This window comes from Scyliorhinus canicula, chromosome 9 (assembly GCF_902713615.1).
Source record: "Scyliorhinus canicula chromosome 9, sScyCan1.1, whole genome shotgun sequence".
NCBI lineage: Eukaryota > Metazoa > Chordata > Chondrichthyes > Carcharhiniformes > Scyliorhinidae > Scyliorhinus > Scyliorhinus canicula.
In genome coordinates this window covers 79,391,143-79,405,869 of record NC_052154.1, presented here as the reverse complement: position 1 = coordinate 79,405,869, position 14,727 = coordinate 79,391,143, and the positions used below count along the sequence as shown (strand labels likewise).

Here is a 14,727-nt window from a genome sequence, read left to right as displayed (position 1 = left end):
AAAGCTTCCTGGACACACTGCATCACCCCATCCAAACTATTTGATCTAAAGAGTTTCCACTCAATGTTTGGGAAGTTGAAGTCACCCATGACTACTACCCTGTGACTTCTGCACCTTTCCAAAATTTGTTTCCCAATCTGTTCCTCCACATCTCTGCTGCTATTGGGGGGCCTATAGAAAACTCCCAACAAGGTGACTGCTCCTTTCCTATTTCTGACTTCAACCCATACTACCTCAGTAGGCAGATCCTCCTCGACCTGCCTTTCTGCAGCTGTTATACTATCTCTAATTAACAATGCCACGCCCCCCCCCCCCCCCCCCCCACCTCTTTTACCATCCTCCCTAATCTTGTTGAAATATCTATAACCAGGGACCTCCAACAACCATTTCTGCCCCTCTTCTATCCAAGTTTCCGTGATGGCCACCACATCGTAGTCCCAAGTACCGATCCATGCCTTAAGTTCACCCACCTTATTCCTGATGCTTCTTGCGTTGAAGTATACACACCAACCCATCTACTTGCCTGCAAGTACTCCCCTTTCTCAGTGTTACCTGCCGCACTGCGTCACTACACGCTTTGGCGTCCTGAATATTGGCTTCCTTAGTTGCTGGACTATAAATCCAGTTCCCATTCCCCTGCCAAATTAGTTTCAACCCTCCCGAAGAGTACTGGAAAACCCCCCTCCCAGGATATTGGTGCCCCTCTGGTTCAGATGCAACCCATCCTGCTTGTACATGTCCCACCTTCCCCAGAATGCGCTCCAATTATCCAAATACTTGAAGCACTCCCTCCTACACCATTCCTGCAGCCACGTGTTCAACTGCACTCTCTCCCTATTCCTAGCCTCGCTATCACGTGGCACCGGCAACAAACCAGAGATGACAATTCTGTCTGTCCTGTCCTTTAGCTTCCAGCCTAACTCCCTAAACTTGTTTATTACCTCCACACCCCTTTTCCTACCTACGTGTTGGTACCAATGTGCACCACAACTTCTGGTTGCTCACCCTCCCCCTTCAGGATCCTGAAGACACGATCTGAGACATCCCTGGCCCTGGCACCCGGGAGGCAACATACCTTCCGGGAGTCTCGCTCGCGACCACAGAATCTCCTATCTATTCCCCTAACCATTGAATCTCCTATTACTATTGCTTTTCTATTCTCCCCCCTTCCCTTCTGAGCCCCAGAGCCAGACTCAGTGCCAGAGACCTGGCTGCTAGGGCCTTCCCCTGGTAGGTCATCCCCCCCAACAGCATCCAAAACGGTATACTTGTTTTGAAGGGGAACGGCCACGAGGGATCCCTGCACTGTCTGCCCGTTCGTTTTCTTTCCCCTGACTGTAACCCAGCTACTCTTGTCCAGTACCTTGGGTGTGGCTACCTCCCTGTAACTCTTCTCGATAACCCCCTCTGCCTCCTGGATGATCCGAAGTTCATCCAGCTCCAGTTCCCTAACACAGTCTCTGAGGAGCTGGAGTTGGGTACACGTCCCGCAGGTATAGTCAGCGGGGACACCAGTGATATCCCTCACCACCCACATCCTACAGGAGGAGCATGCAACTGCCCTAGCCTCCATCCCCTCTTACCTTACAGATATAGCTGCCCTGTGGACCAACTGGACCTCTGCCATCCGATTCTGCTCCCAGTCAGCTGCACTCTGTAAACTCCTGGATCCCTTCTCGCTCTTTGCGGAAATGAAATGAAAGGAGTACCTTGCTCCCTCCTCACCTAACTCCCTCAGTCACCAAACTCTGACTATAGCACTCAAAAGCACACAAGTTCAGCACTCCAGTGCAAACAAAGTCTGCACTGTAGCTGGATCCTTTTTATACTGTGAATCTAGCATCTAACCTTCTCCACATTCGCCGCCCAGTATTAGTACATCAGGTTCGGGAGACCCAAACCCCCTGTCTGCCTTCCCCTCTGTAGCACACCTTCCTCACTCTGGCCACCTTCCCTCCACATATGAACGAGGTAATCCTTCCCTCAATCTCCCTAAAAAAAGACTTTGGCAGGAAAATCGGTAGGCATTGAAAAATAAACAGAAATTGAGGCAACACATTTAACCGCCTGTACCCGACCCGCCAGTGACAGAGGGAGACCATCCCACCTTGCCAGATCGGCTTCACTCTCCCCACCAAACTAGTGATGTTGTATCTGCGAAGCGGGGGGGCGGTATTGTGGTAAGAGGAAGAGTCAGGCTGGAGAGTGCGAGAGGCGTGGGCACGTCGCTGACCTAAAAAAGGAGATGGCTAGTCGGCAAGGGGAGTGGGGTGGGTAGCCCCCCGATCCGGCTGATCATGTGGAACGTGAGAGGCTTGAATGGGCTGGTGAAGAGGGCCCAGGTGTTTTCGAACTTAAAGGGGCTGAAGGCAGACGTAACCATGCTACAGGAAACACACCTGAAGATCGCGGATCAAACCAGGCTGAGGAAGGGATGGGTGGGACAGGTTTTTCACTCAGGGCTGGATGCGAAAAACAGGGGGGTCACAATCCGAGTGAGTAACGAGTGGCATTTGAGGCGGTGGGTATTGTGGCAGATAAAGGGGGTCGATATGTTATGGTGAGTGGCAGGCTGCAGGGGGCCCGGGTGGTGCTGGTGAATGTGTATGCCCCAAACTGGGACTATACAGGGTTCATGAAGCGGATGTTGAGTCGGATCTGGAGGCAGGTAGTTTGATAATGGGGGGGGAGGGGACTTCAATACAGTCCTGGACCCGGCACTGGATCGGTCTACATCGAGGTCGGGTAAGAGGCCGGCAGCAGCTAAGGTCCTGAGAGGGTTCATGGACCAGATGGGGGGAGTGGATCCGTGGAGATTTGCCAGGCCAAGGGCGAGGGAGTTTTCCTTCTTCTCCCATGTACACAAAGCTTACTCGCAGATAGATTTGTTCGTGGTAAGCAGGGCGCTAATCCCAAGGGTGGAAGGGGTGGATTATTCGGCCATTGCGATCTCGGACCATGCCCCGCACTGGGTGGAGCTGAAGATGGGGGAGGAGGCCAGCACCCGCTGTGGCAAATGGACGTGGGACTACTGGCGGACGAGGAGGTCTGTGGACGGGTCCGTGGGTGCATCCAAAGATATCTGGAGGCCAATGATAATGGGGAGCTATCGGTGAGGGTGGTCTGGGAGGCGTTGAAGGCAGTGGTCAGGGGGGAGTTAATCTCAATCAGGGCCCACAGGGAGAGGATGGAGAGAGAGAGATTGGTGGGGGAGATATTGAGGGTGGATGGGAGATATACGGAATCCCCTGAGGAGGGGTTGCTGAAGGAGCGCCGGAGCCTCCAAACGGAGTTTGACTTGCTAACCACGGGGAACGCTGAGGCCCAGTTGAGGAAGGTACAGGGAGCAGTGTATGAGTATGGGGAGAAGGCAAGTTGGATGTTGGCACATCAGCTGCGGAAGAGGGAGGCGGCTAAGGAGATTGGGGGAATTAGGGATGGGGGGGGAACACATTGCAGAGTCCAGCTAAAATAAACGAGATCTTTAAGGACTTTTATGGTAAATTGTACGAGTCAGAACCCCCGGAGGGGGGTGGAGGGGATGCGACAGTTCCTGGACCAACTGAGGTTTCCAAAGGTGGAGGAAGGGCGGTTAGAGGGATTGGGGGCCCCGATTGAGATGGAGGAGCTAGTTAAGGGGTTGGGGAGTATGCAGGTGGGCAAGGCCCCGGGGCCGGATGGGTTCCCCGTTGAGTTCTACAGGAAGTTCTCGGAGCTGTTGGGCCCGCTGTTGCTGAGAACCTTTAACGAGGCTTTGATCTCGCTTATCCTCAAGCGTGATAAGGACCCATTGCAATGCGGCTCCTATAGGCTGATTTCGCTTCTCAATGTGGATGTCAAGCTGTTGGCTGAGATCTTGGCCACTAGGATTGAGGATTGTGTCCCGGGAGTGATTCATGAGGATCAGACGGGGTTTGTGAAGGGCAGGCTGCTGAATACAAATGTGCGGAGGCTCCTGAATGTGATCATGATGCCCTCGGAGGGGAGGGATACAGATGTGGTAGCGGCAATGGACGCGGAGAAGGCCTTTGATCGGGTGGAGTGGGAGTTCCTGTGGGAGTTGTTAGGCAGATTGGGGGAGGAATTCATAGAGTAGGTCAAATTGTTGTACCAGGCCCCGGTAGCGAGTGTTTCGACAAACCGGCCGCGGTCAGAGTATTTTAGGTTATATCGTGGAACGAGGCAGGGGTGCCCTTTGTCCCCCCTGCTGTTTGCCCTGGCGATTGAGCCGCTGGCCATGGCGTTAAGGGAGTCCAGGTTCCGGGGGTGGGGGGGGGGGGGAGCATCGTGTCTCACTATATGCAGATGACCTGCTTCTGTATATTACGGATCCGGTGGAGGGGATGGGGGAGGTCATGCAAATTCTTAGGGATTTTGAAGACTTCTCGGGATACAAGCTAAATGTGGGGAAAAGCGAGCTTTTTGTTGTTCATGCGAGGGGCCAGGAAAAGAGGTTGGGGGAGCTACCGCTCAAGATGGTGGAGAGGAGCTTTTGTTACTTGGGTATCCAGGTGGCCAAGAGTTGGCGGGTCTTGCACAAGCTCAATTCAACGCGGCTGGTGGATCAGATGGAGGAGGACTTTAGGAGGTGGGACATGTTGCCACTCTCCCTGGCGGGCAGGGTGCAGTCCGTAAAGATGATGGTTCTCCCTAGGTTCCTGTTTGTCTTCCAGTGCCCGCCCATTCTCATCCCCAAGTTCTTCTTTAAATGGGTAAACAGGTGTATTACGGGATTTGTGTGGGCAAGTAAGACCACACAGAGACTGTTTTGGGAGCGCAGTCGGGGGGTGGGTGGGTTGGCGCTGCCGAACTTTTGCAGCTATTACTGGGCAGCGAATATATCCATGATTCGGAAATGGGTAATGGAGGGAGAGGGGGCGGCGCAGAAATGGTTGGAAGCGGCGTCTTGTAAAGATACTAGCTTGGGGGCACTGATAACGGCATAGGGGGAGGTAGGGGCCTCAGTCTGGACCCCGATACAGAACAACCACAGGTTAGTTCCAGGTAGGATAGATGGTGGGTTCCTAAGCTGGCATAGGGCGGGAATCAAAAGGATGGGGGACTTGTTTATCGATGGGACCTTTGCTAGTCTGAGGGCGCTGGAGTAGAAATTTGGGTTATCCCCGGGGAATACCTTTAGGTACATGCAGGTTCGGGCGTTCGTGAAAAAGCAGGAGGGGGAATTCCCACTGCTGCCTGCCCGGAAGATACAGGACAGGGTGGTCTCGGGCATGTGGGTACGGGATGGCAAGATATCGGAAATATACCAGGAGCTGCAGGAGGCGGAGGAGGCCTTGGTGGAAGAGCTGAAGGGCAGGTGGGAGGAGGAGCTGGGCGAGGAGCTGGATGAGGGCCTGTGGGCTGACACCCTGGGCAGGGTCAATTCCTCCTCATCTTGTGCCAGGCTTAGCCTGATTCAGTTTAAAGTGGTGCCTCGGACGCATATGACAGGGGCGAGAATGAGCACGTTTTTTGGGGTAGAGGACAGGTGTGTGAGGTGCTCAGGGAGCCCAGCAAACCATGCCCATATGTTCTGGACATGCCCGGCACTTACGGAATTTTGGAAGGGCTTTGCAAAGGCTATGTCCAAGGTCTTGGATACTCGGGTAAAACCGAGCAGGGGGATAGCGATATTTGGGGTATCGGACGATCCGGGAGTGCAGGAGTCGAAAGAGGCCGGAGTTCTGGCCTTGCCTCCTTGGTAGCCCGGAGACGGATCTTGTTAATGTGGAGGCACGCAAATCCCCCAAGCGTGGAGGCTTGGGTCAGTGACATGGCGGGGCTTCTCAGGCTGGAGAAGATAAAGTTTGCCTTGCGAGGGTCCTTGCAGGGGTTCTCCAGGCAGTGGCAACCGTTCCTTGACTTTCTCATGGAACGTTAGGTGGAGGTCAGCAGCAGCAGCAACCTAAAGCGGGGGGGGGGGGGGCTGATTCCATGTTACTTGTAAGGGTCAGATGCCCCACTTTGTTTTGTTTGTTAAATTTTTAGTTGGTTAGAGGGTGAAGTTGTTTTTTGTTGGCATATTGCTTTGTTTTTTTTTGCATTATTTTCTCTTTTGTAGTGTTTTGTAAAAATTATTGAAAAATCTGGAATAAAAACATTTTTTAAAAAAGCTTTGGTGAGTCAGGAGGTGAATTACTTGCTGCAAGATTCCTCGCCTCTGTCCTGCTCTTGTGGCCACAATATGTATCTGACGACCCAATTTCAGTTTCTGGTCGGTGGCAACCCCCATGATGTCGATTGTGCAGGATTCAGAGATGGTAATGCCATTGAATGTCGAGGGTCGATGTTTAGATTCTCACTTATTGGAGATGATCATTGCCTGGTAGATATGTGGTGTGAATAGCCCTTGCCATATGACAGCCCAAGCCTGGATACCATCCAGGTCTGCTTCAATGTCTGTGAAGTTGCAAATGTTGCTGAATATTGTCTAGTCATTAATGAACATCCCCACTTCTGACCTTATGATGGAAGGGAGATCACTGATGAAGCAGCGGAAGTTAGTTGGACCTAGGACACCAGCCTGGGAAACTCTTGCAGTGATGTCCTGAAACTGAAATGATTGACCTCAAAACACTACAACTATCTTCCTTTGTGCTAAGTATGACTCCAACCTGCAAAGGTATTCCCCCTCATCCCTATTGACTTAATTTTTGCTCGGGCTCCTTGATGCTTCACTTGGTTAAATGCTACCTTGATGTCAAGGGCAGTCAGTTTCATGTCACCTCTGGAATCCAGCTCTTTTATTCATGTCTGTGAAGCAAGGCTATAATAAGGTCATGGACTGAATGACCCTGGCAAAACCCACCCTGAACATCAGTGAGCAGGTTATTGCTAAGCAAGTGCCGCTTGACAACTATTGATGGTCCCTTCCATCAATTGGTTAGTGATCCTAAAGCCCTCACGTTCCACATCAGTACCCTGACCAATTCCCCCCCCCCCCCCCCCCCCCAGCCCCTCTTATCTGTCATCATCATAACCCTGGGCCCTGCCCCTCAGGCCTGATCCACCCCATCCTTTTGTTACTGCTGAAACCTCCTCTCCCCCCCACTAGAATCCCCCCCCATCCACTTCCTCTTTCAAGCACCTCTACTGGTATCAGTCCCATTCCCCCCACCTTTCACACCTCCCAGGCCCATTGAAACCTGTTCAACCAGGTTCCAATGACTGCAGCCCCTCCCTCCACCACACTCCCATTCACTAGCCAACCTTCGCTTGCTAGTGCAGAGGCCCCTGCCCGGCCCCCTCCTCCCAAACCTTTCCTCCATAACCCAGTCCGAGAAAAACAAACAAAACTAGTGCAAAACTGCACCCCCAGAAAACAGACATAAACCCAAAGCCCAATATACTTGTAACCAACTATAAATAAAGGTAAACTACACTTCCCATTCAACCAACCCAAAACCAATACATTCCCACCATTAAAAACAAGAAACAATAAAGAGATAAAGACAAAGCAGAGACTCCATGCCCTCAATCCAAGTCCCAATTCCAGTCCCAGCTCTCATTTCAACCGCAATCCTTCGGCCTTCACGACGTCTCCGCCGCCTCCAATGTCTCGAAGTAGAAATCCCTCGAGTTGTGCATCACCCTCAACTTTGCTGGGTAGGTCACTCCAGCGTCGTGCTGTTGCTGTACAGTGCCTCCTTCATCTGTCGGAAGGCCACCTGCCTTCTCGCCAGTTCCACGTACATATCAAATACCAATACCTTCCTGTTGTGTTATGTAATTTGGAATAACACAAGCTGCCACTTGATGCCGTTTTGAGTAAAAGATGCTCCAGACTTTGAAGTGAGTTCAATTTTATTGAACTTTTAGCACAGTTCCCAATGAGTTCGACTCTCTGCTAATCTAAATGTAGTAACTCAGTCTAACTGAACCAGCCTTGCTCTAAGCCACATGTTGGGGTGTGATGCTGAGGATACACCCTGTCTCACTCTGTAGATGTTGGTCTGTGGAAAGAGGCGGGGGGTGAGTGCCTCATCCCTGTTATAGTGAGATACCACCCCTGAGTGTCCTGACTGCTCATTGGCCATGTCCTATTCTATGTGTTCATTAGCTGCATGTTTGCATATCATGACATCTCCCCTTTTTTTTGTTTTGTTGGCGTATGTGAATGTATTTACATGCGAATGAGTCTGTCTAACGTGACTGACGGAGGACAACAGAACAGAGCAAACAAAACAAACGTTCACAAGTCCAGTCTGGCTTGAGTCCGATCCTGGTCGACCGCCGGAGAGGTGGTGGAGGGGACGACAGTGCCTCGATAGGCGGGATGGAAGCCTGACTGGTGCTCTTGTGGTGAGAGGTATCAGGAGGTGGCAATTCAACATATGGAAATGGAGGAGAAAGTGGTTGCGGGCAGGCAACTTTGCGCAGTGCCCGTTGATTCCTTCGCACAATGAAACCATCAGCCATACGTGCAACATAAGAGCGGGGCGCGGCCTGTCGAAAAACGGCAGCCGGGGCAGACCACCCACCATCCGGTATCCTGATCCTTACTGTCTCCCGGGGATGTCACGGCCAGATCGGTGGCATGGGCATCATAGCCCTGCCTCCAGGTTGGGCAGGTGTATGGCTGGAAGCGTCGTCCGCAGGTCCATGTTCATCAGGAGTTGAGCCGGCGACATGTCAGTGGACAGTGGAGTCGCCCTGTATGCAAGCAGTGCAAGGTGTATGTCGGAAGCCGAGTCCGCGGCCTTGCAGATGAGCTGTTTCACAATGTGCACACCTTTCTTGACTTTTCCATTGGACTGCGGTAGTGCGAACTGGAGGTGACATGCCTGAAATTGTAGGACCGAGTAAACGTGGACCCTTCTTGACTGTTAAAGCATGGGCCATTGTCTCTCATGACAGTGAGCGGGATACCATGCCTGGAGAACGTCTCCTTCCAGGCTTTGATGACGGTCCGAGAGGTGAATTCCGGGAGCTCCAGCACCTCAGGGCAATTCGAGAAATAGTCGATGATCAATACATAGTCACGACCATTCGCATGAAAGAGGTCGATGCCAGCCTTGGACCACGGAGAAGTCACTATGTCATGCTGTTGGAGCATCTCCTTGCTCTGCGTTGGCTGGAGCCGCTGACAGGTAGCACAGTTCAGGACCATGTTCGTGATGTCCTGGCTGATGCAGGGCCAGTAGACAGCTTGCCGGGCTCTGCATCTGCACTCCTCGACGCCCAGGTGTCCCTCATGAATCTGGCGCAGCACCAAGCTCTGGAGACTGAGCGGAATGACGATCCTGTCCAGCTTGAGGAGGATACCATCAATCACCGTCAGGTCATCCTTCACTTTGTAAAATTGTGGGCAGTGCCCTTTCTGCCAGCCATTGGTGAGGTTGTGGATGACGCGCTGCAAGAGGGGGTCTATGGCTGTCTCATCACGGATGAGAACTACCTTCTCATTCGTCACCGGGAGAATGCTAGCACACAGCTTCACCTGCGATTCGATGTGCTGGATGATCTCCAGCGGCTCACTGGGCGAGGCAATGGAGCGGGACAATGCATCAGTGATGATGAGCTTCTTGCCAGGTGTGTACACCAAGTTGAAGTCATACTTCTGGAGTTTAAACAGGATTCTCTACAACCGAGGTATCATGTCATTCAGGTCCTTGTGGATGATGTGGACCAGAGGCCTATGATCCATCTTGACAGTGAATGTCGAAGGCCATAGACATAATCATGAAATTTGAGGATCCTGGTGAGAAGACCCAAGCACTCCTTCTCAATCTGTGCATATCTGGTTTCAGTGGGCGTCATCACCCTTGTTGCGTAGGCTACTGGTGCCCAGGATGATATGTCATCTCGTTGAAGCAACACCGCACCGATGCCATCCTGACTCGCATCTGTGGATTTCTTTGTCTCCCGGTCCTGGTCGAAGAATGCCAGGACTGGTGCAGTGGTGAGCTTGGCTTTCAGCTCCAGCCACTGTCTGGTGTGCCGCCTTCCACTCAAAGGCAGTTGACTTTTTCACCAGGTTGCGCAAGGCCATGGTGTGTGTGGCCATGTTTGGAATGAACTTGCCCAGAAAATTGTCCATGCCCAAGAAGCGCAGCACCGCCTTTTTGTCCTCGGGGACCTTCATCACCTCAATGATGACCTTGATTTTGTCTGTGTCATGGCGCACACCATGCTGTGAGATCTGGACGCCTAGGAACTTGAGCGTCGATGTGCCAAAATAACATTTGGACCTGTTTAACTTTAGGCCATTGGCATGTACATGGCGGAATACCTTCTAGAGACGGCAAACATGCTTTTCAGGGGTCGTGGACCATATGATGATGTCATCCACGTACACACGAACCCATTCAATGCCTTCCATCATCTTCTCCATGATGCGATGGAATATCTCCGATGCCGAGATGATGCCACATGGCATGCGATTGTAGCAGTATCTGCCAAAAGGCGTGTTGAAGGTGCAGAGCCTTCTGCTGGACTCTTCCAGCTGGATTTGCCAAAATCCCTGTGATGCATCCAATTTGGTGAAGAAGCGCACATGTGCCAACTCACTCATGAGTTCCTCCCGCTTCGGGATGGGGTAGTGTTCCCGCATGATATTCTTATTGAGATCCTGGAGATCAATGCAGATGTGCAGGTCCCCCAAAGGCTTCTTTACACACACCATCGAGCTGACCCAGTCAGTCGGTTCGGTGACCTTGGATGTGATGCCTTTTTGCTGAAGATCCTTGAGCTGTGCCTTCAGGCGCTCTCTTAGTGGAGCAGGGACTCGTCGTGGTGCATGGACCACTGGCTTGGCATCAGGTCGTAGCAGAATCTTCTATCATTACGGCAGCGTGCTCATCCCATTGAACACATCTGGATATGGGCGAGGATGTTGTCGATGCCGGCCTGAAGATCCACATGGGAGGATGTCGTGGTGTAAACCCTTTGAATGAGGTTCAGCTGCTTGCAGGCTTGCGCACCTAGTAGGGATGCCTTGTCTGGCTTTAAAATTTCAAAGCATAACCGTGCTTGTGTGTGTCAGTTGGATACGTGGAGATGGAAGGATCCCAGTGCCGTGATGGCATTCCTGTTGTAATCCAGGAGCTTGCAGGCAGCTGAAGGACCGTGGGGGGCTTCCTAATGCATCCGAAGTCTGCCTGTGAGAGAAGTTTGGCAGAAGCACCTGTGTCCAGCTTGAACTGGATGGGGCAGTGATTGACCTTCTTCACTGCTCGCCATTCGTCCTCGGAATCCACAGCTAGGATGGATTGGACTTGCGATGTGTCTGGTGTAGCATATTGACACGTTGTAATAATGCCCACACGGTAGGCGTTGTCCAGGCATTCAGCATCTGGATCTGTTGCACTGCCAGGATCAGAATCCTGTAGGCGTTGTTGCACACTCCGGATGCGCCGTCGTCAGAATTGGGGGTGCTGGCTCCTGACTGGTGGTGCAGATCTGCACAGGGCTGCATAGTGGCCTGGCTTCCCGCAGTTTAAACAGCGTCTGCCTCTTGCAGGGCAGTGTTTCTTTAAATGGGCGGTGCCACAGTTCGAACACGTCATGACGTCGCCGTTCTGAGGCTCCTTGCGTCGTTGCACATGTGCAGTGTGTGTTTCGGCCGCTTCATTATCCCGTTCGCATCGCGCATGCGTCGGGCCCCGAGAAGAGCGCACAAAATGGCCACTCTCATCAATGTTGAGGCGCTGCATCCGGGAGATGGCCTGCACACTCTCCGCCTCGTGGGAGGCTGGTCTATCATTTTCTGCCGGTTTGTACTGGGAATAGCAATTTTTAGCATGCTCATGCACTGTGCATGTTTCAATCGCGACTGGCAGGGTCATATGCTTGTTCTTCAGTAACTGCTCTCTCAGAGGGCAGCACGGTAGCACAAGTGGATAGCACTGTGGCTTCACAGCGCCAGGGTCCCAGGTTCTATCCCTGCTGGGTCTCTGTCTGTGCGGAGTCTGTACGTTCTCCCCGTGTCTGCATGGGTTTCCTCCGGGTGCTCCGGTTTCCTCCAAAGATGTGCAGGTTAGGTGGATTGGCCATGGTAAATTGCCCTAAGTGACCAAAAAGGTTAGGACGGGTTATTGGGTTATGGGGATAGGGTGGAAGTGAGGGCTTAAGTGGGTCGGTGCAGACTCGATCGGCCAAATGGCCTCCTTCTGCACTGTATGTTCTTTAAAAAAAAAGAGGATCAGAGTGAACTCCAAAAACGATTTTGTCTCTAATCATGGAGTCAGTGATATCACCAAAGTTGCAAGATTGCGCTAGCAGTCTAAGGTTAGTTAAATATGAGGTGAAGGATTCGTCCTTACCTTGCAATCGCTGCTTAAATATGTAGCGCTCGAAGATTTTGTTGGTGTCCACCACACAGTGTCTGTCAAACTTGTCCAGGATGGTCTGAAACTTTGTCTTCTCCTGGTCTTCGGCGAAGTGAAAGGAGTTGAATATTTCCAAGGCATGATCACCCGCTGTGGTGAGGAAAAGAGCTATCTTCCGTGCCTCAGACGCACCATTGAGGTCTGATGTTTTGACGTAAAGCTGAAATTTCTGCTTGAATGTCCGCCAGTTGGCACCAAGATTGCTGGAGCTCGTGAGCTGGTGAGGAGGCTGAATCTTGTCCGTTGTGCCAGTATACATTCGCTGGTCCTCACGGATCTTGCTGAGTTGAGCTAACTAGATTGAACAGACTTCTAGTATCATGTTGTGTTATGTAATTTGGAATAACACAAGCTGCCACTGCAGTTTTGAGTAAAAGTTGCTCTAGACTTTGAAGTGAGTTCAATGTATTTTATTGAACTATTAGCACAGTTCCCAATGAGTTCGACTCTCTGCTAATCTAAATGTAGTAACTCAGCCTAACTGAACCAGCCTTGCTCTAAGCCATGTGCTGGGGTGTGATGCTGAGGATACACCCTGTCTCACTCTGTAGATGTTGGTCTGTGGAAAGAGGCAGGTTGTGAGTGCCTCATCCCTTATGAGATACCACCCCGAATGCTCATTGGTCGTGTCCTACTCTATGTGTTCATTAGCTGCATGTTTGCATATCATGACACTTCCCACTTCATCTCTCCTCTTTACTTTGCCCAACTCAGTACCTTCTTCCCATGAAACGTATGTAAGCAGGTTATTACTGCCCTTGGTGGCTCATTTGCTTTTGGCTTCGGCCTGAGCGACTGATGTGCCCTGTCCAGCTCATATTGGGAGGGTTCTTCCCCTACCCTAACAGCTCTGCCAGCATCTTTGCCAAGTACTCAGTCGGCCTTGGGCCCTCCACCCCCTCAGGCAGGCCCATGACCCATAGATTATGCCACCTTGAGCTGTTCTCCAAGTCCTCCACCATTTCTCTGAGCCCTTTGTTAAACTCCCTCCGCAGATCCTCACCCTTCGAGGTGAACTGGTCACTGTGCTATGTCAGAGCCTCCTCTACCCCTTCAAACTCTCTCCTTTCTCCCACACCTTGGTCTTTACCGGGGCAATCGCCACCTCCACCCACTCTTTCATCGCAGCCATCATCTTCCTCTGCAGCACCTCCGTGTGCTTGGTGAATTGCCTTTCAAATTGCACGGCCATCACCTCAGTCAGAATTTCCACTGCGAAGGGAGTGACCCCACTCAGTGATCCACCCTCGCTATCTTTCTTCTCACCGGACTTACCAACTCACTCGACGGCAGACTTTTGCTCGCCCTCTTCTTTCCAGTGCCCTTCTTCTGGGACTTTGACTCTCCTACCTTCCTATACCAGCTCATTCAAAAATAGCCCCTGATACTAGGCATTAAAGTCCAAAAACCGGAGCCTCAAACGTGCGACCTCCACCTACATGTCACCACCGGAGGTCCAGCAGCTGATTCTCTTAATGAAGTAACAGTAAAATGTGCAATTGTATCACTATCTAATGTATTTTGACTTTGTGAATAGAGGCAATGAAAGACTTGTCAAGGAAATATTGAAAGCTTTAACACTTTTGTATTCTGTACAGGAACTCAGAGACTCTCACTTATTTCTGGTCAAACTCGAATATTATTCTACACAAGTGGTACCTGAGGTAAAGTTTAAAACTCAAGATCTTCTAGGTATGCTTAAAATTGCATTTAAAGAAACCTAAAAGTTACAGGTGGTACAACTCAAATGCCTGAACTGTTAAAGAGCTACAGCAAATGTTTGATTGGCACAGCATCCACCACCTAAAACATTCACTCCCTTCACCACAGGTGCACATGGTTACAGGATGTACTAACAAGATGCACTGCAGCAACTCGTCAAGGCTTCTTTGACAGCACCCTCCAAATCCACCGAGAAGTGCATGGGCAGCAGGTTTATAGCAACCCCACCATTTCCAATTCCCTCTCCAACTCGAATGCTATCCTGACTTAGAAATATATCACTGTTTCTTTGCACTTGTCAAAATCCTGGAACCCTTTACCTGATGGCACTTTGAGGTAGCTTCACCACATGGAATGCTGTGGTTCAAGAAAGCAGTTCACCACTGCCAAGGGCAATTAAATAGGGGCAATAAATGCTGACCTTGCCAGCAATGCCCACATCCCATAAATATATTTTTAAAATAATTTAGAGAGATTCATTATAAAATTAAGAAATAACATGCATTTATATAGCATATTACCACCTCTTCAGAATATCCAAAAAATTTCAATTAATTACTTTTATTTACATTATTTACATTAATTAATTACATTGACAAAGGCTGCTGCCAACTTTCATATAGCAAGGTTTCTCAACCAGAGAATGAACAGTTAACATTTTGGATGGTGCTGTTTG

At 50.9% G+C, this 14,727-nt stretch overlaps 1 protein-coding gene across 2 annotated transcripts in view; it reads left to right on the top strand.

The window, feature by feature from the left end:
* The window catches only part of LOC119971461 (diacylglycerol O-acyltransferase 1-like), a 423,136-nt gene that overhangs the window by 398,413 nt on the left and 9,996 nt on the right, over nucleotides 1–14,727 (top strand). For both annotated transcript variants that reach the window (XM_038807022.1, XM_038807020.1), the window contains one exon: nucleotides 13,928–13,993. In XM_038807022.1, coding sequence (XP_038662950.1) covers nucleotides 13,928–13,993 — 66 coding nt within the window. The remainder of the gene's footprint in view (nucleotides 1–13,927; nucleotides 13,994–14,727) is intronic.